The sequence below is a fragment of the Sapajus apella genome, unplaced genomic scaffold (genome assembly GCF_009761245.1).
Source record: "Sapajus apella isolate SASKATOON/1434 unplaced genomic scaffold, GSC_monkey_1.0 scaffold31, whole genome shotgun sequence".
NCBI lineage: Eukaryota > Metazoa > Chordata > Mammalia > Primates > Cebidae > Sapajus > Sapajus apella.
In genome coordinates, this window is record NW_022436971.1 from 23,835,972 (window position 1) to 23,863,660 (window position 27,689).

The window sequence follows — 27,689 nt, forward strand, 5'->3', positions numbered from 1 at the left end:
CAGGTACATTCTGAAATGCTGCGGTGAGCCGTTCAACACAGGCATTTTGGGGACACAATTCAGCCCCAAACAGGCTGCAGTAAATGGCAGCAGGAAAGTCCCTCTCCCTGGGTCCCAGCAGCGGGGGCCTGTCTGCTCCTCTCTGGGCACTGCAGATGTAGAATGAGCTATTGCATTAGCACAATTGGCTGAGGAGGATGCACTTCCTCCCTTGAGACGATGTGCAAGACAGGAATCTAAGGAGACCGCCTGGCAAGGTCTTCACGCGTGGATCCCAGGGTGAAAAGATGCCTGTCTGGTGTCTCTTAGCCCCTCCACTTCCAGTTTCAGAAGCACACACACGTTTTGCCCTTGGCACATTTGTGTTTGGGAGATCCATAGCTACTGGTAAATTAGATTCTCCTCTCCATGCCTAAGTTCATGCAAGGTTGTGTATATCAAAGACTTAAAGTTGGGAAGAATCTGAATCGGCGCACGCTGGTTAATGATGCAGTAACAGACAACACCCCCCATTCCAAGCTTTGTGGAGGGGCTGTGCTCACCCCGACCGTGCAGGGTCCCAGGTTGCTGCAGCTTGGATGTTGCTGCTGCACACAGAGGGAGATTAGGTGGGCCCCGAGGTGCTCTGGCCACGCCACTCCCACTAGCGTATGCCACGTGGCAGTGCCACAGTGAAACGTGAACCCACGGTGTGCTGGGACGGGGAGACAGAGCCATCTGCAAGCAGCTCTCAGGGCTGTCATGGAACCATGTCCTTCTAGAGCCTTGCTGAACAGAGAAGTATCCTGATGTTCAAGTGGTAAGGGGGCATCTGCAGCCACAGCCGGTTCCAGAGAAGTCTGAGAGTCACCAGCCCACTGTTCGCCGTCTCCCACCCAGTGAGTGACATTTTTGTGGGCACAGCCACCTGCTACAATCCTGAGGCACAGCAGATACCACTGGATGGACTGAGTCACCCACGCATCGCCGGGCTGCCCAGGCATGGCTGGTGTGAAGCAGAGCCCCCACTGGTGCCACAGTGCCCTGCCCTGCACCCAGGCGCTTTCGAACAAGCTCCTGCTCACCCCGGAAGAATGGAGCTGAGCAGTCCTTCTGTGGGTTACAGAGGAGCACAAAGTAAAGACAGACACTTAAATACATCCCTGTAAAAAGGGCATAGGTCATGAGCAGACAATTCATAAAACAAAGAAAAAAAAAAGCAAATATGTCTTCCTAAAAAAAACACGAGCCTACTGGTGCCACAGGAAAGGCAGGTTAAGCTCTCAGTGAGACACTGTCTTTTCCCATACTGTGTGACTAGAAATGCAACAAGGTGGCTCTAGTGACGATGGTGGACATGAAGCACTGGCTCGTTCGCCGCTGGCGGGAATGCAGGTTGGCACCTTTCTGGAGAAACAGTCTGGCACTAGGTTTGTTGTTATTGTTTGTTTGCTTGAGAGGGAGTCTCTCTTCTTCTCCCACGCTGGAGTGCAATGGCACGATCTCAGCTTAGTGCAACCTCCACCTCCCAGGTTCAAACAACCTTCCTGCCTCAGCTTCCCAAGTAGCTGGGATTATAGGCATGTGCCAGTACACCCAGATAATTTTTGTATTTTTAGTAGAGACTATGTCTCACCATGTTGGCCAGGCTGGTCTCAAACTCGTGACCTCGAGTGATCCACCTGCCCCGGCCTCCCAAAGTGCTGGGATTACAGGTGTGATCCACTGCGCCCAATCTACTTCTGTTTTTTAAGTCATAGCTGGTTGCAATGCCACGTATTTTTTATAACCTTGGAGTCTCTCCTCCATCGTTCGACTGCCTCCCACCAGGTCCCTCCCATGACATACGAGGAATATGGGAGCTACAGTTCAAGATGAAATTTGGGTGAGGACACCACCAGACCACATCACTCATCAATGCCACTCAAAGCCATTTCACAGGGGGACACTTTTCTTTGTTATGTTTTTCATTTTATTATAATAAAAATTAGAAAATTTATCTCTTAAATCTACCAGAAAATATGTAGTATTATTTAAAAACTTTATGTTAGACATAAAAGCAGCTTTGGCCTTGCTTCATTTCATTTTGCCATTTAAGTTTTTTCCCATGACCTTTAAATGCAGAACTTTTTAATAATCCAAAGCAAATGTTATTCTTTAAAATAGAGGAATATTACCGTGTATAAAATCTTAAATGGTCACATGGGAAGGGTCTGGCCGAGCGTCCCTAGCACTGCCCTGCTTGGGTGACAGTGTGGCTGGGTGACTGGGGAATGAGATTCTTAATCCGAGTTATGCCGAAGCACTGTGTGGCATCCTGCGCCCAGTCCAAGGGCACGGGCGGGAGTGGCGCGGCCTGGAGAGGCAGGGCCTCCTGGAGCTGGAGAGAAAGGGGAGTGGCTGACGCTTTCTTTTGTTCCTGCTTGTTTTGCACCAACAGGCACTGGGGGGAAAGTCATAAAACGTTTAAAAGTTCTCAAAGAAAAATACTGCATTTTTTTTGTACTAGAAAATTCTTGTTCAACTAAAGACGCTAATTATGAAGGCGAATCTGACATGGTGTGCAGGGAATGGGGGGCCTCAGGGTCAGGACAGGCCCTGTGTGGTGACTCGGAGCCTGGACTGGGGTAGGTGCATGTCCTGAGCTCCGCTCCCACAGATCTTACTGCATCTCAACACTTTCACAGCCCATGCAACTTGGCTTGAAAACCAGCAATCCCATTACTGGGCATATACCCAGAGGATTATAAATTGTTCTGTTATAAAGACACTTGCACACATATGTTCATTGAAGCACTGATTACAATAGCAAAGACTTGGAACCAACCCAAATGCGCATCAATGATAGACTGGATAAAGAAAATATGGCACATATACACCATGGAATACTATGCAGCCATAAAAAGGGATGAATTCATGTCCTTTGCAGGGACATGGATGAATCTGGAAACCATCATTCTCAGCAAACTGACACAGGAACAGAAAACCAAACACTGCATGTTCTCACTCATAAGTGGGTGTTGCACAATGAGAACACATGGACACAGGGAGGAGAACATCACATACTGGGGCCTGTTGGGGGATGGGGGACTAGGGAAGGGGTAGCAGGGGGTGCGGAGATTGGGGAGGGATAACAGGAGAAATACCTAATGTAGGTGACGAGGGGATGGAGGCAGCAAACCACCGTGGCACGTGTGTACCTGTGTAACACTCCTGCGTGAGCTGCACATGTACCCCAGAACTTAAAGTTTAACAACAACATCGACAACAAAACCAGGAAAACCAGCTACGGAATTTGAAGGGCCCAGTGCAAATTAAAAACCCACGGCCCCTTCCTAAAACTTTAAACCTTTCAGACAGTGACAGGAGAGGATGAGATCAGGCAGCGCTCTCTGGGCAGGGCCTGCACAGTCCACGTGTCTGGGACAGTGGCCCTGAATGCCGCTTGGTCACGTTTGCATGTGCCTGTTCCATCCCCTCCAATCACAGCCCCACTGGCCTGGGAGACACACTTTTTCCACCTCACAGTGAGACAGGCATCCTCCAAGTGTCTAAGGGGCATTCCCGCAGCCCTCTGTTCTGCGGGTCAGGGTCCAGACACCTCGTGATCAGTTGCCCCCCGCAACCACTCCACATCCCATGAAGAGAAGCCAGCCTTCCCTCCTGAGGGGGCCAGGTCGGCCCAGATGTTGAGGTCTCGGCAGCTTGAGGTGCTTCTGCTCAGTGCAGGCAGCATCGAAGCCCGAGGACACCCTCCGTGCTTGTCAGCGTGAAACCGTCTGAGAGTTGATTTCCCCTTCATACGCTTCATTACGAGGTCTTAGATCACAGGAAAAGACAGCCGAAACGTGTAAGATGTCAACATGTGTGTTTTCCTGTCGGGTTTAGCTTCAATCATCCACCATATTCGTAGTTTTCTTGCCTGAAACCACTGCAGTCGTGCTAAACGCTTCCATGCGGAAGTGATACAGGACACAGTGAGACACCTGGGGACTGCTGGGCATATTTATTCAATGATTTCCAGGTAAAACTCTGACTTTGGAAGTACTGGAAACTTACATGGAGGACATAAGGGACTTGGGTTGAAGGTGGTATTTGAAAGCTATAAAGCCTCCTTGACACATAAACATCAACGAATTACCCCATGGTCCGTTTTTACCTTTCACAGTCTACTTAAAATATTGAAATAAATAGTAGCTCCACTTTTAAGATAGTGTCTTTATAGCAATAAATGAGTAAAGAAGAAGTAAAACATTTAGAAATGTCACCATGGTTTAGCTGATTCTCATTATTCTAATATATAATTGGAAACACAAAAACATTATTTGTACTCCAATAATCACGAGTGAGCATTTTTCCTGGATAAAGCAGTGATATTTTGAATTAGGAATCCTCTTTTCTTCTCCTATATATGTATTCTGTTGAATTTCTGCAGGTTTTGTCTTGTTTTTCTCACAATAATTTCCTCAGGCCTTAGTTGAAAGAGCATTGAACAGACTTGAAGGTAGACGACACCAGTGGGCTCACAGGATGTCCCTGAGCACAAGGGTCCCTCCTGCCGGGCCCTGGCCCAGGCCCCTCCCAATCCCCGCCCCTTCCCCCCAGGTCCTGTGTGGAGCTGATCTTAAATCCACAAAGTCACTGATATGATTTGAATCCATGTCCCCATCCAGACCTCACGTTGAATTATAATCCCCAGCGTCGGGGGAAGGGCCAGCTGGGAGGTGACTGGGTCACGGGTGATTTCTCATGAACGGGTTAGCTGCACCCTCTCGCTGCTGTCCGCGATAGTGCGTGAGTTCTTGTGGGAGCTGCTGGTTTAAGTGTGTGGAACCTCCCCTCCTCTCTCTCTGCCTCCCGCTCCTGCTGGGCGTGACACCTGGCTCCCCTCTGCCTTCCACTACGATTGGAAGCTTCCTGAGGCCCCCCCAGGAGCAGAAGCTGCCGTTTCCCCTACAGCCTGCAGAACCACGAGCCAGTTCAAGCCCTTTTCTTTGTAAGTTACCCAGTCTCTGGTGTTTCTTTATAGCAGTGTGAGAATGACTTAAGTCAGTCACCTTTGCCTGGAAGCAAAGCCAGTGATGATAAAGTGTCTATACCGCTCTGTACACACTCTTGTAAACGTAAAACATTACTTTTATTTTGTTTTCATCCTAAGTATCTATTTAAGAAGTAATCACTTAACCTCTTGTATGCCAGGGGACGCCATGGTAAAAATCCAGGCGTGGTCACTGAGAAGAAAAGGCGGCTTACTGGAAAGAGAGACAGGGAGCCGAAGACAAATAGCAAATTGATCTAAGTGTTCTACTGCTTGTCTCTGATGAAGCAATCCTAAAATACTGCAATGTAAGGGCTGACCCAGTCAGGGTCGGGAGGTCAGAGAAGGCTATGGTGTGGAAAGAGCTTTAATCCAACATGGAAAGGGTTCCTGGAAACGAGAAAGGGAGGCGGCCCAGGGACGCCAGGAGGGAGGACAGTGGAAGAACAGCTGCAGGTGAGGCTCTGTGGACAGAAACGGCCCAAGTGAAATCGCACAGTGGCTTGGGAGGAAGAAGCCGTACGAAGCAAATCATCTCACCACGGGAAGGACTAACATTTGCAGACATTGCCACACACCAAGACTGTTAAAATATTTTACTTGTATTAATTAACAGTCCAATGAGGAAAGCAGTAGTATTTTTCCCATGTTACATTAAAGGAAACTGAGGCACAGACACGTGGATGAGTAAGTGAAACGGAGATTTCAGTTTCAGTTTGGAAGTAGAACTCTTGTCTCCGAATATGCCTTTACTCTCTGGGAAACACTTGCTCAGGAAGGGGAAGTTGCAGGTATGTTTGCTTGTTCCACGAATGTCCTGAAAACCGATAACCCAGGCCCAGACCTCACTAGCCCTGGCCAGGACCAGAACTGGTCATGGGCTCCTGGGAAGCCCTCTGTTCTCTGAGATGCCCTCAGCACCCCTCCCCATCCCAGCGTAGCCTCCCCGGGAGGACCCGACCCGAGCCAGGCCTCATCACTCCAATGCTGCTGTCGCCACCTGCCCCTCCTGAGTGAGCTGCTAGCCCGGCCCAGCTTTGTCAAAAACTTGCTCGGTTTCTGTTTTTCCCCAGAGATTTGGCTGCCAGCAGAATAAAAAAAATAAACTTCTTATTTATTTACTTATTTTTTTAGATGGAGTCTCACTCTGTCTCCAGGCTGGAGTGCAGTGGTGTGATCTCAGCTCACGGTAACCTCCGCCTCCCAAGTTCAAGGGATTCTCCTGCCTCAGCCTCTTGAGTAGCTGGGACTACAGGCGTGCCACCATGCCTGGATAATTTTTGTATTTCAGTACAGATGGGGTTTCACCATGTTGGCCAGGCTGGTCTCAATCTCTTGACCTCATGATCTGCCCACCTCGGCCTTCCAAAGGATTCAGGCTCTGCATAAACTTCTTAATTATTCACTTATGTTGATCAAGAATGCATCCCAAAATTGATTTTTGTTCACTTATTTGGAGCAGAAATTACCCTAAAGTTCTATTTGGAGAATTCTGTGACCCATGCAGGAAGGTGCAGGTGGAAAGACTTTATGTAGATGACTAGCAGATGACAGGCCCAGTGACAGGCGTCGCTCACTGCCTTGGTGAAGTGTCTCCAGCCGGGAGCTGGGGTTTATACCAGGAGACGGTTATGGGATCAAACCCCATCGCATCACTGAATACACCTTCAACTAGGACCTCATCCCAACACCACAGAGTTCTAAATGGCCCGAAGGGCCTACTTGCCGTGACACAGAAGTGGGTGACAGCAGAGGCAGAAGGAACATTAGCACACGGGAAAGAAATGGAAGGTTCTGTTTCTGAGACCCTCATGCAAACTCCACGGAATACAGGCGGAAAAGTAAGTCATCTGTCACTCAGACGCCAACTTCCCACGCATTTCCAGGTTTTGGTTTACAGTCAGGGGGCAGTGAGTTGGTCTCACAGAGGCTGCAGCCGCCGGCCTCTGGGTTTGCCCTCCCTCTGGCCTGGCCTCTTATATCTTGCTGGCCACAGGATGCCCACATGGCCTAGGGACAGGCCCTCTTCTTTTTACCCCCTTCCTCTTTTATTAAAAATGTTAGATCTCCACAGGTGTTTGAGGAACAGGCGGTGTTTGGTGACATGGTTGCATTCTTCAGCGGTGATTTAGGAGGTTTTGGTGAATCTGCCACCCGAGCAGCATACACTGGACCCGGTGTGCAGCCTTTTATCCCTCACTTCCCTCCACTCACTGCCCCAGGCCGCAAGGTCCACTGTATCATTATTTTGCGGTGGGTTTGGAGGTGGTTCAGAAGGTCAGTAGCAGAGTCTTGAAAGAGAAGAGAAGCAGCAAGTGTCCCACTGCTTGTGACGGGGTGGCACCCTGGGCCTGGAGGAGGAAGGGCAGGGGAGCCCTGGCTGCAGCTTGGGGTCGGCTCAGGAGGCCTCCTTCCTCCTCAGTTGTTGACTTACCCATGTAGCAGGGAGCCCCTGCCTGCTTGATGCGCCTTGGGGGCTGTGAGAACCCCACAAAGACCGCACCTCACCTGCCCGTGGGAGAAGCCGGCGCTGCTGTTTCAGTGGTTCCTTCAGCACAGCTCCTCCCTAAGAAATTCTCCATCTGCCCACATCCCCGTCAGTAAAGGAGCTCCTTCCCTGCACACCAGGAAGGTGGTTAGCGACGCCTCTAGTGCACGTGGAGCTCCCTAGAGAAGCAATTTATGAATGTGAGGTAGCACGACCCCAGAGACTTTACTCTTTACTTCTTAAACAGCTTCCATTCAAGAAAAAATGGGGCTAAATCTGAAAATACGCACTCTGTGATCTGTAAGAGCAAAAATACAGGACATGCTGAGGTATTTAGTTTTCAGAAGGGTCCATTCAGGTCTAGCTTGAAGAAGGTCCCACTCCCCACTTTGGCTGATGGGAGGGCTGGTGTTGCGTGACTGCGTGGCATCAGGACACGTTCCAGACCCAGCTGACTCTGCTCCACCTGGCATTGGCTGCTGAGCAGAGTGAGAAAGTGTGAGCGTGTGGTCGCTGTCCCAGCAGGGGAGCGCCAGACGGGGGCTCGGCTTCTAGGTCTGGGCTCCAGGGGTCCTGTGGCTGCATCGGCCAAGCAGGCTCAGCATCTTCCACCTCCCACAGGTGACATCCCTGCATTTCTGCATCTCCTCTGAGCTGGGAACCATCAGGAGGCCACTCTCATTTCTGTGTCTTTCAAACCATACAACAGCTGACACAAGTTCTCATAGCCTCTCTTTCTTTGAAGTTGTAGTTTTCAGCGGTCTGAGAATGAAGTCTTTCCACAGGCAATGAGCCGCCTTCTCTCTTTCAGGTTGGCTGGGTTTGTGAGCCTGTTGGCTTTCCTGGCTAAGGGATGCTTAAGGAAAGAAAGAGCTTCTTTTTCTTCACATATCTAAGTAGTCCAGGTCTTCCTGGTCATGGCAATCCTAGCAAGGTCCTTTTCATGCATTTCAGGACACTTCTGCTGCCCGTATCCTTTGCAACTAATTGTTCAACTTCATGAATGTGGGTACCTGTGGCAAAGGCAATGCTTTGTTCACTAAAATATTTCAGTTTTCCACTGGGCACCGGTCGAGATGATACTTCTCATCACGAAGACACGATGTCTCATGTTCCACGGAGGCGAGTGAGTGCTGCTGGCCAGCAAGTTGTGGGTGGGGGTGGGAAGGGGGGGCAGGGGGAGTGTGCCAGCAGCTCTGCTTCCACAGTGGCCTTGGAGCTTCTGGGTTGAAGATGCCGACCCTCCGAGGAGGAAGCTTACATTCCTGAATCATCTCTTGGAAAAGAGCAATTGTGTGGAGCTGCCCAGCCAGGAATATCTGTGTTGTCATGTATATTTGGGGGCCGTTTGTCACAGAAGCCAGCTGACAGTTACTCTGAAAGGCAGGTGCCACTCCTCTGCCCTGGTGGGACTGAACGCTCCCAGCTTCTATGTGTGCGTCGCTGGTGGGCTCTGCTCGGTGGGCTGTGCAGTCATCGTGGAGATGCATTTTAAAGGGTTTGATGCCAGGGGAGCTTCTTATGGTCCAAGGATAGGCTGCAGTGAACTCTTCTCTGCCAGTGCCTCCTCAGGTTCAGGGTAAAAATGCCTCTGTCTTCCCACCCTCATGAAAGCAGCCACAATTTGCAGTTGCATTTATGCATGCTTACGGTGCCAGGCGCAGCTACTCACTCTCAACAATTTCATGAAGTGGAGACAATTGTTATTTCCATTTTGCGAATGAGGACATTAAGGCTGTGCCACCACCGAGTCATGGCGCTCAAATCCACTTCACTCAGAGGCCCACCCCAAGCTACGCCGTCCTTTAGCGCCTAAAAGGAAGTGGCCTTGCACATTGAATTCTCCACCTAGCCCACAGCACACCATCATCTTAAAACACTTTCAATGGGTTAAAACACTAAACATCTTTCAAGAAGAAATTGACATACTGTAAAATTTCATTAGTACACTTAAGACTCTGACTTTTTCTACATAAAGCAATGGATTTATCAAATGAGCTGTCTGATATGGTTGGCCTGTGTTCCCGTCCAAATCTCATGTTGAAATGCCATGCCCAGTGTTGCAGGTGGAGCCGGTGGGAGGTAACGGGATCGAGGGTGGATTCTCAGGCAGGGTCTGGCCCCAGGGTGCCGTTCTCACGATGGGGAGATCGTGTGAGACCCGGTTGTTTAAAAGTCTACAGCACCTTCCCCCCTCACTTTCTCTTGTGCCTGCCCCCACCATGTGGGACGCCAGCTTACCCTCTCTTCCCCTAGGATTGGAAGCTTCCTGAGGCTTCCATAGAAGCAGAAGCCACCATGCTCCCTATACAGCCTGCAGAACTGTGAACCAGTTAAACCTCTTCTTATAAATTACTCAGCCTCAGGTATTTCTTACAGCAAAGCAAGAATAGCCTAATACATTCTCTCTTCTGGAAATGCTTATTTTTTCCTGATAAGACCTATTCTTATGGAAGCACCTAGCCTATTGCATGAGCCTGTTCTAACTCAGTTGGGGGCTTTGATTGTGTTACTTCAGTTCTTGGGTAAATTGCTGAAAATTGGGTAGTTTAAAACTGGAACAATTTATTTACTATTTTCTTTCAATCGTGAGTTTCAGTATCAGGAGAGATATTCTGATAGTAACAACTGCCTCAAATATAGATTTTTTTAAAGAATATAATGCTGAACATGACCATTTATTTTACTCTAATATTAGATGCTATCTTAAGGAAATTATAAGTTAGATTTTCATTAGAAAAATTGTATTTCAGGGTTATCAAATAAAACAAGGAGCAAACAGATTTTCTACTTAATCTTTTATAAAGTCACATTTGACATATTTTCAGAGTCAGTGTAGTAAGGAGACATTTGATGCCATTTATCAGCAAACAGTGAACTACGCTGTTCTTAAAACTCTTTACTCTGAGTGCTCGGATCTTGGAAAATGTGATCATAAGGTTTACAGGACACAAATCTGCCCCTAAATTTCTCTTTACAAGGATTTTGTTTTGCCTGGTATTTTCGTTTTGAAGGTTATTTCTTTAGGTTAAGAAAGTCCAAAGATTCTTTACTAAATGAAAAAATACTGATAGAAAAATTATGATATTAACTATCTTATTATGACACCTGTGACCAGCCGTGGCCTAGAGGAGCAGGGAGCTTGGGGAATCCATGTTATGTCCCCACACAGAGAAAAACACCAGGGAAGATGGAAGGCTGTGAGCTGCACGACCCCTTGGTTTACAAGAAGGCCCAAGATTATTGAACCTCTGTATGAGGAGATGTCACCCCCCAGGAGCTGAGAGGTGTCGGGAGGGCTCCAGAGAAGAGGGGGTGATGGTGCGTCCCTTTGCATTCTGTAGCTCCCTTCTGAATTCCAAGGTGACTCATGATCAGTCTGGCTTGATCTTCCACCTGTTTAGGGATGGCCCCGGCCCTGAGCAAGCCCTGGGCTGAACTTCACGTATGGCAAGAGAGCTCATTCCTACCAAGATCAGAACTCACTAACTCTGGTGTTTAATCTCCTTGCCTTCACTCTGTTTTTGTTTTTTTATTTTATTTTTTGTTTTTTTGAGGCAGAGTCTTGCTCTGTCACTCTGTCACCCAGGCTGGAGTGCAGTGGTGCAATCTTGGCTCACTGCAATCTCCATCTCCCAGGTTCAAGTGATTTTCCTGCCTCAGTTTCCCGAGTAGCTGGGATTACATGCATGTGCCATCACACCTGGCTAATTTTTGTATTTTTCATAGAGACTGGGTTTTGCCATGTTGGCCAGGCTGGTTTTGAACTCCTGACTGCAGGTGATCTGCCTGCATTGGCCTCCCAAAGTTCTGGGGCCTTCACTCTTTAAATGAAATAAAACATATCTAAGTTTATTTGGCTTATCACAGACATTTCAGATTTCCAAAGTCAATGCCAAGTGCTGGAACTGATTCATTCCAGGCACTGGAACTGATCCACTCCAGGTGTGCCTCTTTCCAGGATTCCTTATGCCACCTGTGAGGGGAGCAGAACAACTTCCACCGAATTTCCCCGGAACAGGGGGAGGCAGAATCCAATCAGATGCCCCTGCCGAATGGGTTTAACATCTCCGGGACCCTCTGAAACGGAAGCATCATGCTGCAGCAGTGCAGTCACAAGCCCCTGCCAGGTGCACACAGCAGCCGCCAGGTGCACGGCCTTCCCACAGATCTCTGTCCTCGCACTGGTGCACCAGCACAGCCCACAAAGACAGGAACGAGGCCTCCCAGGGAGAGACCACAGAGTCTTGGCCGCCCTCTGGCAGGTACTCCAGCCCTGGCTGAGCCTGGGCAACCCAGGAGAGATCTCACATTCCAGGCTCTCTCAGACACCTGACTCACAGCCCCCCGACAGGTGGAAATGACCCTGTGCCATCAACCACTAAGCATGGGGCTGTGTGCTCTGAGCCATCGATAACTGACACATTTGAAAGGACAGCAAGTGTTTCAGGCCATGGGGCTCCGTCACCTCTGCTCAGCACAACAGCTCTGGGAAAAACCAGCTCCTGACCCTGCCCAGCAAAGCCGCTGCACTCCTGTAAGGCTGGGTTTGCAAAGACTGGAGAGGGAACCAGAGCTGGCCCATGGGCTGTAGTTAGCTGGCCTTGCTCTCCAGCAATGTAAGGGCACTTGCCAATTACAAATATCCACAGGCAACGTATGAGTCCATTTCCACGTGGATAAAGATGTACCTGAGACTAGGTAATTTAAAAAGAAAAAGGCTTAATGAACTCACACTTCCACGTAGCTGGGAGGCCTCACAATCATGGCAGAAGGTGAAGGGCACGTCTCACATGGCCACAGACAAGAGAGAGTGGGAGCCAACGAAAGGGGATTCCCTGATAAAACCATCAGATCTGGTGAGACTTATTCACTACCAGGAAAACAGTCTGGGGGATCCACCCCCATGATTCAATTATCTCCCACCAGGTCCCTCCCCCCACACACGGGAATTATGGGAGCTACAATTCAAGAGGAGATTTGGGTGAGGGCACAGCCACACCATGCCAGGCAACCACTCAAGTTCTTCATACTCTGAGTCGGGAGCTGGGGTGGAGTCAAGAATGAGGAAATCGGGGTGAAATTTCCTGGGTGAAATCGGGCTGGTGGACACAGCACTGAGGGCAGAGGGGCAGCAGGGGCCCACCCTCCCGGCCGCCTGCCAGCATTTGCCAGCATTTCCCTGCACTTCCCTGCACCTGCGCTAACTCTCCCAGCATGGCTCACCCAGGCCTGAGAACCTGTTAGGGCAAAGCTGACATGAATTTGGTCAGTTCTGAGGACACTGGATTCGAAAGCAGCAAGGCAGGGCAGAGTCACAGCCTGGTTCCCGGGCCCAGCCTTGTCCTTTCAGTCTGTGTGGATTCATCGTGAGCTCTGGCGAAGGTGCAAAAATTCCTCTCCATTAACAGAAAAGGCTGGGCTCTCACTTCTGCTTCTGAGCCGCACCGATGGAAGGGTTCCTTAGAGCACAGAAATCTCCAGAATCTCCTTGAGGCTGACTTTTGAAAATGCCTTTCATAAAACTGGCAGGCAATCACAAAAAGAGCCGTGGTTCCCATATTACTCTTGTAGGGCTTTTGAAATCTACCAGAATAATCCGTGAGAGAAAGACTGTGTTCCAGTGCACAGAGCGTTTTTCTCTGTAAGTGAAGCTAAAACGTAACCAGAGGTGCCAGGTGGAAGGAGGCAGGAACACATGTTTGCCCAAAGGACACTGTGGGGCTTCTTTCTGCTTTGCATTTACTTTGAATTCCAGTTTTAAAGGAACAGTTTATTATGGGAGGAAACATTTTCTCACAGAAATAAAACATTATTTAAATGGCTGAGCTCTTACTCTGGTGTAAATTTACCACTGGGAACCAATAAAATATACATCCTTTTCCCTAGCCAAATTTTGTATTATCTATTTTGTCTTTGCCAAATAGAAAGTAATTTTTAAAAAAGCGAAGCCCTGGCAAAAGCTGTCTTCACTGGTTTTAATATCAGTGTTATCCTGCCAGTGCCCTTGGAAATTTTACTTTTTTAAAAGATATATGAATTTGGTTTTCCTTTCACTACCAGAATTATTCACATTTATTTAGCTTTTAAAACAACAGCATTCTGTTGTTTTACTTTTTGTTAAAGAATATTACAATTCACTTGAGAATATTTTTGTTAAACGTCTTTTCTTTCACAGGAGAAAGGGGTGGTGTGAAGGGTGCTTGGCCATGGGCCTGGGAGGTGGAGGGTAAAGCTCCCGCCCAGCTTCATCTGTGTGGAGCGGGTGGTGCTGTTCAGACCAGCTGCCTCCCCTGCTGTCAGTGCCGCCCTGGACACCGTCAGGAACAGCCGCAGCCCCACACTGGTGCGCCCGAGAATGTCCCGTTCAATTGTCGTGGGTGATGTTGAGACCCGGCCTCATTCAGAAGGCTCATCATGCTGTGATAGGCAAAATGTCACTTCGGATCAATTGCTAAGTGGAAACTGAATCTCTATGAATACTACAAAATAGTTCCTTCATAACATATTTAATAAACAACGTTTTAGGAAATTTCCTAAAGTATTGTTTAAAAGAGCAAAATGTCTGGTCAATCCAGTTCACATCAACATGTGTGGGAGCTTTTCCTGAAAAGGAGTAAAGACAGAGGAGACACTCTGAGTCTCAGTTTCAGAGTGAGCTATTTTGGGTGACCCTGGTTCCTGGGGTGGGCCCTGCAGTCATGGAACATGTGGATCTATGAAGAAAACACTGAGATGGCTAACTCCACGGAGGAACAGATGGTGCCGCGTGCGTCACTATTTATTTCCAGGACACCTCAATGCATGTGCCAGGTGTGCCACGCCCAGCCCCATGCCCAGCAGAGGCAGCCTGCAGCAGCTAGGTTGCAGGTGTTGTGTGTGGCACACTGAAGAGGCATCTGCTGTGCCGGATTCAAGGCTGTCATTCCCTCAGGCATGGCATTATATAGAGAAACGCTCACTGTGCCTGACGGGAAAAACCCTCCTGTCTTCCCGTCTGCCGTGTCTCAAACAAAAGCATCAGAGACATGTGCCGTTAGGAGGTGGCTTCTCCAAAAACCAGACCTAGGGTTTAGAATCAGCTGCCCGAGTGATGCCTGCAGGGTTGGAAATAAGGGTGCTGAGAAGGTGATTTGTCAGGACGACGTAGATGCGGTTAAAGAAACAGGAAAGGTTCAGCTCAGGACCCGAGTCGAACGAAAACTGCCTTCCTTTTGTTCCCAGACAGCCGTGGCTTTCCGGCCATACCGTCTCTTACGTAAAACGTGGATTCACTGAGTGCTAATCAGAAGCCCACGAGATTGCAGCCACGAGCCTCGCTGCGCCCGCCTGCCTTCCCTCCTCCTTCTTCCCCTCCTGCAATAATAAAGTTCCCAAAGCCCTTCGGAAAAGGCTTGGGTCACAGGTGTTTCTTTTTCCTAGGGACATTTTTCAATCTTAGCAAAATAAACTACTAATTGATTGAGATCTGCTTTGGTCACTTTTTCGTTTATAGTACAGTAAACCGAAATAAATCCTCCCCGCCCTGACCAAGGCCAGTTTCCTAAGCCCGTGTGTGTCTGAGTCGGGCCCATCTCCCTACCGTCTGTCTAGCCTACATGATTTTTCAGCCCTGAGCTATGTGGTTAATGCAATTTTCTTCACCATGATTTTTTCCCTTTTTAAATTTTAAAAACTAGAAAAAATATTAAAAGTTTTAAATTAACATTTACAGTGTTTTTAATTCTTAAATATCTGTTGTAAAGGTTTGTTTATAAATTACAGGGCTCATGGTTTCTGGTGTGATGTTCTTTTCCTCATCAATATTTTTGCAGAAATGTTTCCAAATTGTCAGTGAAAACTTAGAAGCTGAAAGGGGTAAACACACAGCTGTCCTTCCAAGAGGAAATTAAACACAGACATCATGGTTTCTCTGACCTCCTAAGTTTATAACACAATCGAAAAACTCATTATCCCTGTGTGTATGACAACAAAAGATTAACTTGGTCAAAAATTCAGCCTGTTCAGTAACAGAAAAAGGAAAACACAGAAATCCTACCAGGTAGACGTGGGTAGTGGCCTCCAGGCTGTGACTGACAGAGCCACTTCTGAGGGAAGGGCCAGGTGTCTCCTGGTGAGGCTGGGTCAAGGACGGGATGCTGGCATGGGCTGAGGGCAGGGTCTGAGCGGGGTGCATGTTTCCAGTCCATTTTCTTAAATCCTGGCGGTAACCATCATCGCATTTCCATTAGTCTGGGTATAAAATATTTCCATGTGAATTATCCGTCCTTATCATCTCATGCAGAGGAGACCATGGCTGAGGCTTCATCCTGAGGGACGTGGCCAAAGAGGTGCCATGCCGGCTTGGCCACCATGATGCTCTCACTGGCTTGCTTCTAAGTGTCCGAGGTGTTTCTCCAGGATTTCCTCTCAAGGAAGACAAGTGCAAGTTTTGTCTGTTTGCTCACTCAGCCTTTCCAGGCCTTTGATACTTGCTGCGGCAGCAGTTCTTCCCCTCCTGACCCAGATGGAAATCATTGTGAAGCAGGTCCCTTCCCCCGCCCAGCGTGAATCAGCCACAGGACTGATGAGACGCCAGCCCAGGAGAAAACCACGGCTCTGCTGTGAATTCCCAACGTTACTCCACCTGTGCGACCTCAGGGTGAACCACCGGCTGGTGCAGGGTGAGGGAGAGGCTGTGCGTAAAGCAGCAGTGGACTTGTCTTCACACGAGGCTTATTTCGGGTGGCTTTCAAATACTGTTCTTCCCAATGGATGCAGACACTGTTAGACCTGCCACTGGGTAAGAACTGCTGTTTACAGCACTCAGCATGTTAGTTCTGAAACTGAAATGGCCCATGAAGATTTAGTTCAGGTTAACAGCTTATCTCTTAGAATACCATCTACAGTTGGCTTAAATATTTTGAAGCTACATACATTCACCTTAAAACTGTTTGGACTTTCGCTTCACCATAAACAATTGTAGGTAAGTGTGAATGTGGGAATACATGTGGGCCTGGAGCTTGGACTACCCAAGGAGCTTTGAGGTTAAAGGCACAGAAAAACCCGCTGAGGCTGCATCCCGGATGGGAATCATTCCTACGGTAGTGAAAATACCACCCAAACTTCCTTCTGTTTCAGTTTTCTGGGACATTTCGTTATTACATAAAGTAGGTATTCATTTATCTGCGCTTTTTAAAAGAATGTCCTGTTGATGAGATTTAGGGTAACCTGAATTTCAGAGTCTCATAGCCCAGCGATGCAGCCCGTCCTGCACTACGACCCCCCAGACTCATACACTTTCACAGAGGAAAGAATGATGACACAGGAAAGGTAGTGTGTATGATACACGTATGAGGTCAGGGATATTTACTCCACCCTGTGTTCACATCCAAGCTCCCGTATGTGCACTCTGTTTTATTAATACTGAGAAAAGTAAGTAAGAGTATTGCCTCTGAGTTTTAAGATTAAAAACACACACACAGAAACCATTATAAAATAATCCAGTTTATGGAAAGTCTGCTAAGGTGGTAAAATTACTGTACACTTTTACAGATTGTCCAGGGCTGCACAGCAGACAGCTTCCCACATGCTCTATGAAAATCCTAATTCTGGACACGTGTTGTGGAGTTGTGTTTTAAAGGAAGCATCGGATACAAAAGTGACCACCTGCTGGGAACGCGTGTGTCAGTGTCCTTCTTAAAACAGGCTCCCAGAATAAAACACCACATTTCCTGTGTGAACTGACAGGTTCCAGGCGTGTGGCAGGGGAATGCCCATGTCTGCCCATCTTCCCTCATGGTGAGCACAAGGATGACATTGGCGTTTTCAGTAGCTCTGTGACATGGCTTATCCCAGCCTGTGAGCTGCCTATCCACCCAAGCTGCCCACATATCCAAGCTGCCCATCCACCCAAGCTGCCCACATATCCAAGCTGCCCATCCACCCAAGCTGCCCACATATCCAAGCTGCCCATCCATCCAAGCTGCCCATCCATCCAAGGTGCTCATCCACCCTTGTTTACATGCTGAGGATGTTTTATTTTTTTTCTGTAATCAAATTCATTTAGATCTTTTTTCCTTTGTTAACTACAATGTTCTTGAAGGTCACTAAAATTCAGACCATAAAATGAGAAAAATAAAGCTCATATGAGTCATTGAAAAATATTCCTAATGTTCAAAACTACTTTCTGTAAGTCTCAATCTCAATAAAACTGGACTTCATTGTGTTAGCTGTCTTCTATCACAACCCACTGCTAGGTTAATTTCCATCTCTTTCTTCCATCCTTCTGAGGATGGAAAAGCCTATCCTATGGAATAATCTCTGGGCTTTGCAAATCCAGTTCTGCTCTTGAAAAGTCTGTTTGTACCCTGTGGCTGAAGACTCAAACTTTGAGCTGATTGTGTCTCACCTGATCTTTCCTAGAGGTTTCTTTGCTTTTCCTGTCAGAGTTTAGTCATTTTTCCTGGCTCAGTGTTGTGAAAAACCCATGTGCTTTGTACGAGCAAAGCCTGCATTCCAGACACACATCCAAGTTAAAGACATATTTGGTGTGTGGTTCTCCATGATAAAAGAGACGCGCTGTTTGTAATTTCGTTTCCTCATCTTGTGGGATTATGGGCATTTTCCAGTACAGAAAGCTTCCAGATGAATATTCGTAGAGCAACATCACTAACGAGAATTATCTACTCAGAATAATAGCCCGTCAAATGCCCATATATTGGAAATTCAATCATGTTCAGAAACGCTTTCTGTTTTTGTTGTTCAAATGGGATATGGAATGCACAGACATGGAGCAGAAGGAAAATGGATCCATGTTTGTAAAATAATGGCTACTGTTTTTCAAGGAGGGGCAAAGACAAAATCTGTCCCCCAGGGAGAATCCCCAGGCCCCGGGGCTGCGGTGTGTTCTGACGGTCCCCTGCTCAGTGAGGAAGTCAGGCCCTGTGGTGTGAGGACCCCTGGGTGGGTAGCAGCAGGCCTGGGCTCCTGGCCAGCTCCAGGGCTGCAGACACCTCGCTGGGCCCCTTGACCCTCTGCTTCGGTACCTGCAAAATGGGAACCAAAGGCCTGAGCCTGCAGCCAGGGGCAGTGGTGAGCTGTTGAGTTCTCAGCAGACATTAGCTACGGAGAGCTCCAGATAACCCCGTTACCTTTTGATTAAAACCTAAAGCTGAGGAGATCTTGGAATCAACTATTGTGTTTCAAATAAAAATGAAACAATTTCTGACCTGGGCCCTACCTTGCAAGGGCCTGGTAGAAGGAGATGCTGAGGCCACTTGAGGAGTCTCAGTTTCAAAGCGGTACGAACACGAAGGGCTGACACCCTCCATAGTCCAGGTGGAATCAATCATGGAGAGCTGCCCCCTGCCCATAGTCCAGGTGGAATCAGTCATGAAGGGCTGCTTCCTCCGGGGGCCGGGTGGAATCATGAAGGGCTGCCTCCCCGATGGGCCGGGAAGAGGGAGGCTGCTGTCCAGCGTGTGGCTGCCTGCCCAGCCTGGGCATCTTTACAGACTTGTTCATGCCCACCCACAGGGATCCACTTGGTGTGAAGAGGAAGGCTGTGGGAATAGGGTCATTTGTCTCATTTTTACAAAAAAATACTTTTACTGTTTTTAAATTTTAAAAAATAGTGCATTTTGGGAGAATTTTATATCCATACAAATATAAAAGTAAACTTTAGTATCAAATCTTCCCGGGAAAATCTTATTTTTTTTCATTACTATATAGTAAAGGTTAATTTTTAAACTTTTTTTTTTAACAAAAACAAAAATGTTCCCAGTTTCTTCACTCCTTGGTGGAGAAGAATACACTCTATTTTTTAGTGGGTTTGGTCGTTTTGGCATAAGGGAAGAAAATGAGCATCTGTTCATTTTGGAGATCAAAATATCCACACTGGAAGGGTAACTGATGAAAGGAAAATTTCTACCTTTTCCTTTTTCAGGTTTAGAATGTTATGTAAAATTCCAACTCCTATTGCTATTAATATTAATAGGAAGTTTGAGTTAAAGCCAGAGAATGAACACTGAGACAGAAAAATACTGTCTGATGTCCCATGAACAACATTCATGTGGCAGAATATTATTTTTAATTCACTTGAAATACTCTGCTCCTTGCTGGAGTCTTCCACAGAAGCCGTTAAAATGTCCACAGTACATGTAACATTTATTGCATAGAGATGTACATCTTCTAAAAAGGATATACTTTCAAACACATAAAAACTATTTGTAAAATAAATATTTGGCATATTAAAATATTTCCTTCCGCCTGTCAGATAGACAAGGGGCAGGTGCAATGTGGGGAGCTGTGGATTTTTGCTGAAATCTTCATCATCTTGTGGAATGGAACATGGAAACTTTACCATCTGCACTTTTTTTTTTTTTTTTTTTTGAGATGGAGTCTTGCTCTGTTGCCAGGCTGGAGCCCAATCTTGGCTCAATGCAACCTCTGCTCACCAGGTTTAAGCGATTCTCCTGCCTCAAGCCTCCTGAGTAGCTGGGGTTACAGGTGCGTGCCACCACGCCCAGCTAATTTTTGTATTCTTGGTAGAGACAGGGTTTTGCCATATCGGCCAGGCTGGCCTTGAACTCCTGACCTCAAGTGATCCACCCGCTTCAACCTACCAAAGTACTAGGATTACAGGCATGAGCCACCACGCCTGGCTTGCATTTTCTTTTCCACAGAACTGCAGGAGCAGGCATCTGTTTATTTCCTTACTTTCCTCTACTGCACAGATTGACCGTTTTAGGTCCGTCCTTTGTTTGCAGTCTTGACAAGCAAGCGCCTAATCCTTACTTTTTCTACCTAGAGTCTGTACCCCTAAGAAAAATTCAAGCAACTCCAGTCAATTGCCTTTAATAACAAAAATAAAAAATATCCCTACTTAGAAGTCATAAAAAATATGAAAAACAGGGAAACTAAACTGCATGCTCTATTTGATGAAGTAGGAAAATAATTAAAATTCACATTTGTTTAGGTTATTCAATGTATGATAAATTTATAAGTATGAAGATTGCTATGTAATAAGGTTATAACATTAAGTAATTAAAGTTGATTTCCTTGCCCCATATATTTTGACAAATGCTTGTTTCTCAAATAATCCCGTCACTCTGATCCCCTCTGGAGGAAAAAGGAAATGAGAGCCCAGTGCAAAGGGGACCCTTTCCTTCGTGAGGAGAAACGTGGTACCTGCTCAGGATTTCCGATGACATATTTTACGAAAACAAATCTGGGTTTTACCAATGTGGGAAGCAGCATGTGCAATGCCCACACGGTGGTTCTCACGCTGCTGGGATGCAGGCCAAGGGTGTGAACCGGTCAGGTGAACTGGAGTCTGAGCCCCACAGCCCTGCATGGGGGACGCCGGGCCTACTCGTGGCGGGGAGAGACTCATGGCTAGAGGGGATCAGGTGTCCCCCATGTTGGATTTAACAAGGCGGACCCATCTTTGGAAAGTAGTGGCACGTTTTATTGGTATCACAACTATACGCTGATTATAAAACCGCACAAAGTTGCAATATTGTGCAGGAAAGAATAATTTCTTAAGAAAATAATTTTTCAGCACTCAACAGACACAACCTTCAGTTGCTGTACATGTATTTTCTGGCAAGACTCTGACTGTCCATGAATCCGGGGTCCACGGAGGCCACCTTGGCTGCGATGAAGGCGTGGATGCAGTGCAGGACAGAGGTCAGGTCCTGGAACTCCAGCTCCTGTCGGAGAAAATCAGATCCAGTGTTTATTATAATTGTTGGAAGAGCATGTTGCAAAAATATTTAACAAAGTTTGAAGCTTCTGAACTCCAAGAAAGTCCCTCCAAAAAACAAAGAGTACACAAGAAAAACGTATGGTTTAAAGTAAAGAGCAGAGTAACATGATCCAAATTCGTTATAAACATAAATACCCTGGGTAGTTTTAATTACAACGCTGAGAATGTAACTTACTTATTTTCTTGCACCTAATGGGGGCTAATACTTCCTTTATTTTGCATCCTCCTTGATCAGTGGTGGATCCTTTTTTTTTTTTAAAGATGGGGTTTCACCATGATGGCCAGGCTGGTCTTGAACTCCTGACCTCAGGTGATCCACTCACCTTGGCCTCCCAAAGTGCTAGGATTACAGGCGTGAGCCACTGCGCCCAGCCAGTGGTGGGTCTTGATGAAGTCACACCCAGTAATCCGCCGGACTCAGTCTTCCCTACCCACCCAGCACCTGTGGCGACTCTGTGACGGGGTCCTGTCGGCCGATCCCTATGCTGCATGAGTTGGCAGAGCTGGCCGTCGTCTTAGCCCTGTGTGCCTGGCTGTGTGGGTGTGTGTGGGTGTCATGCCAAGACTGCGCTTGTGAGGAACAGGGCATGCTGTGTGGTGCAGAACAGGCCCTGGGCATGGCACAGCGGCGAGCTGGGAGGGGCCTTGTTCACCCACTCTGTTCCCAGGGTTATGGGAGAACAGGAAAGGGTGCCCCAGGGAGAGAGTTTCCCGGGAAGATGGTTATTCCCCTCCCCTCACCAATAAAAATAATTAAAACAAACTCCTGGATCCTTATTTCCTCATGTTACAGAAACCAAATGTTACTTAAAAGCAAAAATGACACACAAAAGATTCATTTTCTCCCCACAAACTTCCTCACGTAAAGTCTCCAAGTCAAATCAACAAAAAAGTCCACACTTAATCCCAAAGCTGACATCGAAGTTAAGAAACGGGTGGGCGCGGTGGCTCACACCTGTCATCATAGCACTTTGGGAGGCCAAGCAGGCAGATCATGAGGTCAATAGATCGAGACCATCCTGGCCAACAGGGTGAAACCCCGTTTCTACTAAAAATACACAAATTAGCTGGGCATGGTGGTGTGTGCCTGTAGTCCCAGCTATTCGGGAGGCTGAGGAAGGAGAATCGCATAAACCAGGGAGGCAGAGGTTGCAGTGAGCCGAGATTGCTGCCACTGCACTCCAGCCTGGTGGCAGAGCAGAGACTCCATCTCAAAAAAAAAAAAAAAAAAGAAACTGTTTTTAGAAGTTATTCGGTAGCTGGGGAAAGTCATGTTCCTGCTTCTGAAGGTAAAATGTGAACCTCCACCATCCTGCCACCCTGTTGTGTTGGTAGAAAGGAAGCTCTAAGTTCATCTTTTACGGTTGTCTCTCTTCTTTGTTGGCATAGCAAAATTCAATAAAAGGAAGAACAACAAAATCTTTTTAAGATGATTGTTAATTGATTGACATCCTACTTGCTAAATCTCACCAAAATTCTAGCATATTCTAAACTGCTGAGATGACACCGGAAAGAAAGATAAATCATTTTCAGGAAGAACAGCAACGCAAACTCCGGCCACAGGCCATGCTCCTTTAAGCATCTGGAAAGGCAGGAATCTTGGGTTTTCATTCCATGGCAGATGAGGGGGTGGAGAACCCCGCCCCAGGCGGGAGTATAGGCCGTACATCACGAGGTGAAGCCCTCCCTCCCCAGTAACACCCATCTTAGCTTTTCTGAGCCGCTTTTTTTATAACCCAAAGACGTGACATCTCAAAATTGACTTCAGACCTCTGACAGTATGAAGTCCCCTTAGTCTGTCCCTGGTCCTCTCTGCACCCCTTTCTTTTAGAAACTGCTCCTCTCTTGCAATGGGTTTAGGACCCAGGTGGAGCAGCCAGAGCCCAGTGGGAGCTTGGTATAGATGACAGGGAAAGGGAGGCTGAGATGCTTACTTTGGTGTGACCAGCTGTGGGAAGTGAATACCTGAAGCTTGTTCTGATATCACTAAAACCAAGTGGAGACAGAGCAAACCAGCCTGCCAGAAGAGGAATTTAACATGGAACACCCCACACAGGGACACATAAAGAACACTGAGGTACGTTGGGTCCCAGCAGGCTAGGAGCTGCCCCCCAATCTCCTTGTGACCCCACCCAAAAACAGTACCAACAAGGAAGTTTATTGTGGTAAACACCTATGTTGAAAAAGATTTCAAATAAACCAAATAACTTTATGCCTTAAGAAACTAGATAAGAAGGTCAAACTAAGTCCAAAGTTAATAGAAAAATAAAAAAAGATTAGAGCAGAAATAAATGAAACAGAACATAAAAATAATAGCAAAACTCAATAAAACTAAGAGTTGGCTTTTGAAAAGATCAAGGATATTTAGCTAGACTAACATTATGGACTGGATGTTTGTTCACCCAAAGTTCATGTGTTGATGTCCTAAACTACAATAAAATCATATGTGGAATAAGACCTTTAGGAGATAATTAGATTTATATAAGGGCATGAGGGTGGGGTCCCCTATTGGAATTAGAGTATTTATAAGTAGAGGAAAGGAGACCTGAGAGCTCACTTGCTCTGCATGTGAGGACAAAGGAAAAGGTAAGCATCTTCAAGATAGAAATAAATCCATCCTCAGGAACTGAATCTACCTGCACCTTGATCTTTGATTTCACAGCTTCCAAGAGTATAAGAAACAAATGTCTGTTGTTTACAGCTAAAATGCATGGTATTTTTTTTTTTTAAATAGAAGTTCAAGCTCAATACAACTAAGACAAAAAGAGAGAAAACTCAAAGTCAGAAATGAGAGAAGACATAAATGATGCCACAGAATTAAAAAAACAAAATAAGACTACTGGGAATGATTATACACCAATAAATTAGAGAACCTAGAAGAAAATGGATAAATTCCTAGAAACATATAACCTACCAGTCAATCATGAAGAAATTGACAATCTAAAGGTACCACTAATTAGGAAGGAGAGTGAATCAGTAATCAAAAACATCCCAACAAAAGAAAAATGAGGAACAGATGGCTTCACTGGGGAATTCTACCACACATTTAAGGAAAAATTAACACTAATCTTTCTCAAGCTCTTTCAAAAATTGAAGAGGACAGAACACTTCCAAACCATCATGTAAGGCCACCATTACCCTTATAATAAAGCAATCAAAGGCACTACTAGTCAACTGAATTCAACAGCACATTAAAAGGATCATATAATAAGAGGGATATAGAGATAAAAATCACATGATTTTAAGACTCAGGAAAAACATTCAACAAAACTCAACAGTCTTTCATTATAAAAATACTAAAAAGTAGGAAGAAAATACAATTACCTGAATGCAACAAAGGCCCTATGTGAAAAGTCCACGACTAACATCAATTCCATTGTGAGAGGCTGAAGTCTTTTTTTCTAAGATTATGCCCAATCTTGCCCCTTCTATTCAACACAGTGCTAGACATCCTAGCCACAGGAATTGCTCAAGAAAAGAAATAAAATATATCAAAATTGAGAAATGTAGACATAAAACGATCACTGTAGAAACATAATCTTTTATGTAGATAACCCTAAAGATTCCACTAAAAAGTTAGAACTAATAAACAAATTCAGCCAGCTTTCAGAAGACAAAATGTATATACAAAAAACAGTTGCATTTCTATGTATTATAACAGACAATCCAAAGTAGACATTAAGAAAAAAAACCCACTTACAATAGCATCAAAACAAGTAAAATACTTAAGAATAAACTTAACCAAGGAGGCAAAAAGCCTTGTACACTGAAAATGCTAATTCACTCTTGAAAAAAATTAGACACAATAGAAAAATATGTCATGTTAATGAATTATAAGTCTTAATATTGTTGAAATGTGTATACTACACAAAATGATCTACAGATTCAATGCAATCTCCATCAAAATCTCAATGGCATTTTTACTGACAGAAAGAAGAAATCCTAAAATTTATATAAAACCACAAAAAATCCTGAATAGCCAGGGCAATCTCGAGAAAGAATAAAGTTGGAGGCATCTCACTTCCTTACTCTAAAACATATTACAAAGCTACAGTAATAAACGGTGTGGTACTAAACAGAGACACATAAACCAATGGAACAGAATAGAGAGCCCAGAAACATACTCAAACCTACATGGTCAGGTGATTTTCCACAAAAGGGCCAATGCTACACAGTGAGGAAAGGTCAGTCTCTTCAACAAATAGGGCTGTGAAAACTGGGTATTCAGATGCAAATGAATAAAATTGGACCTTTATCTTGTACCATACAGAAAAATCAACTCAAAATAAAGACTTAAACATAAGACCTGAAACTATAAAAATTTTAGAAGAAAACGGAAAAAGTTCATTACATTGATCTTGGCAATGATTTTCATGGATATGACACAACAACACAGACAAGAACAGCAAAAGTAGACATGTGGGATCACGAAAACTGAAAAGCTTCTGCACAACAGAAGAAACAATCAAAAGAGTGAAAATGCAACCTATGGCATGAGAGAAAATACTTAACCATATATCTAATCAGGGTTTAATGACTAATATATATAAATAACTCCTACAACTCTATAGCAAAAAACAACCTGATTTTCAAAATACTCAAGACTTGAATAGACATTTCTCTAAAAATGACATACAAGTGGCCATCAAACATGAAAAAGTGTTCCCGGCCGGGCGCGGTGGCTCAAGCCTGTAATCCCAGCACTTTGGGAGGCCGAGGCGGGTGGATCACGAGGTCAAGAGATCGAAACCATCCTGGTCAACATGGTGAAACCCCGCCTCTACTAAAACTACAAAAAATTAGCTGGGCATGGTGGCGTGTGCCTGTAATCCCAGCTACTCACGAGGCTGAGGCAGGAGAATTGCCTGAACCCAGGAGGTGGAGGTTGCGGTGAGCCGAGATCGCGCCATTGCACTCCAGCCCGGGTGACGAGAGCGAAACTCCGTCTCAAAAAAAAAAAAAAAAAAAAAAAAAAAGTGTTCCCATCACAAATCATTAGGGAAATGCAAATCAAAATCAGAGACACTACCTCACATCCATCAGGATGACTGCTGTGAAAACACATACATGTATAGAATATAACGTGTTCACAATGATGTGCAGAAGCTGCAACTCTTGCACACCGTTGGTAGAAAAAGGTAAATTGGTGCAGCCACTATGAACAGTATGGGGGTTTCTCCAAAAAATTAAAAAGCAACCACGAGATGATTCAGCAATCCCACTTCTAGGAATGCATCCAAGGAGACTGGAATCAGCGTCTCCAAGAGAGACCTGCACCCCACGTTCCAGACACCGCCACTCACAATAGCCAGGACATGGAAACAGCCGAAACGTCAGTCAGCAGGAAGGGATGGCTGAACGAAGCTGGAAGACAGGGCGATCAGTGAAATGAGCCAGCCACAGCAGGACAAAGTCTGCATTCTCTCACTCACACACGGAAGCTGAAAGGCTCAGTCTCTCGGGAGGGAGAGAGTAGCGCGCAGCTGCCGGGCAGGAGCTGGGGGTGCGGGAGTTGGCGCTCCAGGCATGCGGTTCCCGTCGTGAGGGACAGAAAAGCGGCGGGATCGGCGGCTCGGCAACGCCGGCGGGGCTGACGGCACCGAAGTCTTCGCCTGGATACTGAAGACAGCGGAGCGCATGTCACGTGCTTGCCACCACACACAAACAAGTTTGAAAACCGAAAGATGCATGGCCGCCCAGGTGACGGGGAACGCACGAACCCAGCAACGCTGAGGCGAAGAGTCAGAACCACCCGGGTGAAACGCTTTGCGGCGCTGGGCCGGCCGGCTCCCGTTAGCTTACTTAGCCTCGGAGCAGCACGTCAAGGTTGAGGACACGTTCGCCGCTTCACACAGGAAGCGGAGGCCACGGAAGCCGGAAGTCGGCCCGGGGTTGTGTGAGCGGAAGAGCTTCCGCCGGCTGTCAGACCCCACGGCCGACACGTCCGCCCAGAGACACTCACTATCCCTGAAAAAGCAGGTTTCATCTGCCGCAGAGGCCGGGGGTTTCTCTTCTCACGCGTCACTCCAGCCCGACGCATGCGCAACCGGCGACGCCCCTCAGGTGGAAACTTGAGAAAGCGGCGCCTCGGGGAGCTCAGGCCGGGCTCTTCCACCCCCGCCGCGGAAACGCTGTCACTACAGATCATCGGGGGCTCAGGGAGCGGCTCCGCCACGGGACACCCGGTCCCTGAGTCCGCCCGGGGCTCTTCCACCTCCCCCTCGGAAACATCACTGTACAAAGGAGAAAGCCTGTGAGGGAGCTCAGGCAGCGGCTCCGCCACGGCCGTCGGCCCGGGGCTCTCCCGGCGGGAAACTGTCCACTTCGCAGACAAGACAGTGTCATCAGGGAGCTCAGGGAGTGGCTCCGCCATGGCCGTCCGGCCTGGGGCTCTCCCGGCGGAAAACTGTCCACTTTGAGGACGAGAGAGCGTC

At 46.7% G+C, this 27,689-nt stretch overlaps 1 protein-coding gene across 1 annotated transcript in view; it reads right to left on the reverse strand.

Moving 5' to 3' along the window:
• Positions 1–20,938: 20,938 nt before the first annotated feature.
• SNTG2 (syntrophin gamma 2) overlaps positions 20,939–27,689 on the reverse strand; it is a 339,371-nt gene continuing 332,620 nt past the window's right edge. Inside the window, exon 17 of the mRNA XM_032294284.1 lies at positions 20,939–21,199. Within this exon, the coding sequence (XP_032150175.1) occupies positions 21,068–21,199 (132 nt within the window). The 3' untranslated portion in view covers positions 20,939–21,067. The remainder of the gene's footprint in view (positions 21,200–27,689) is intronic.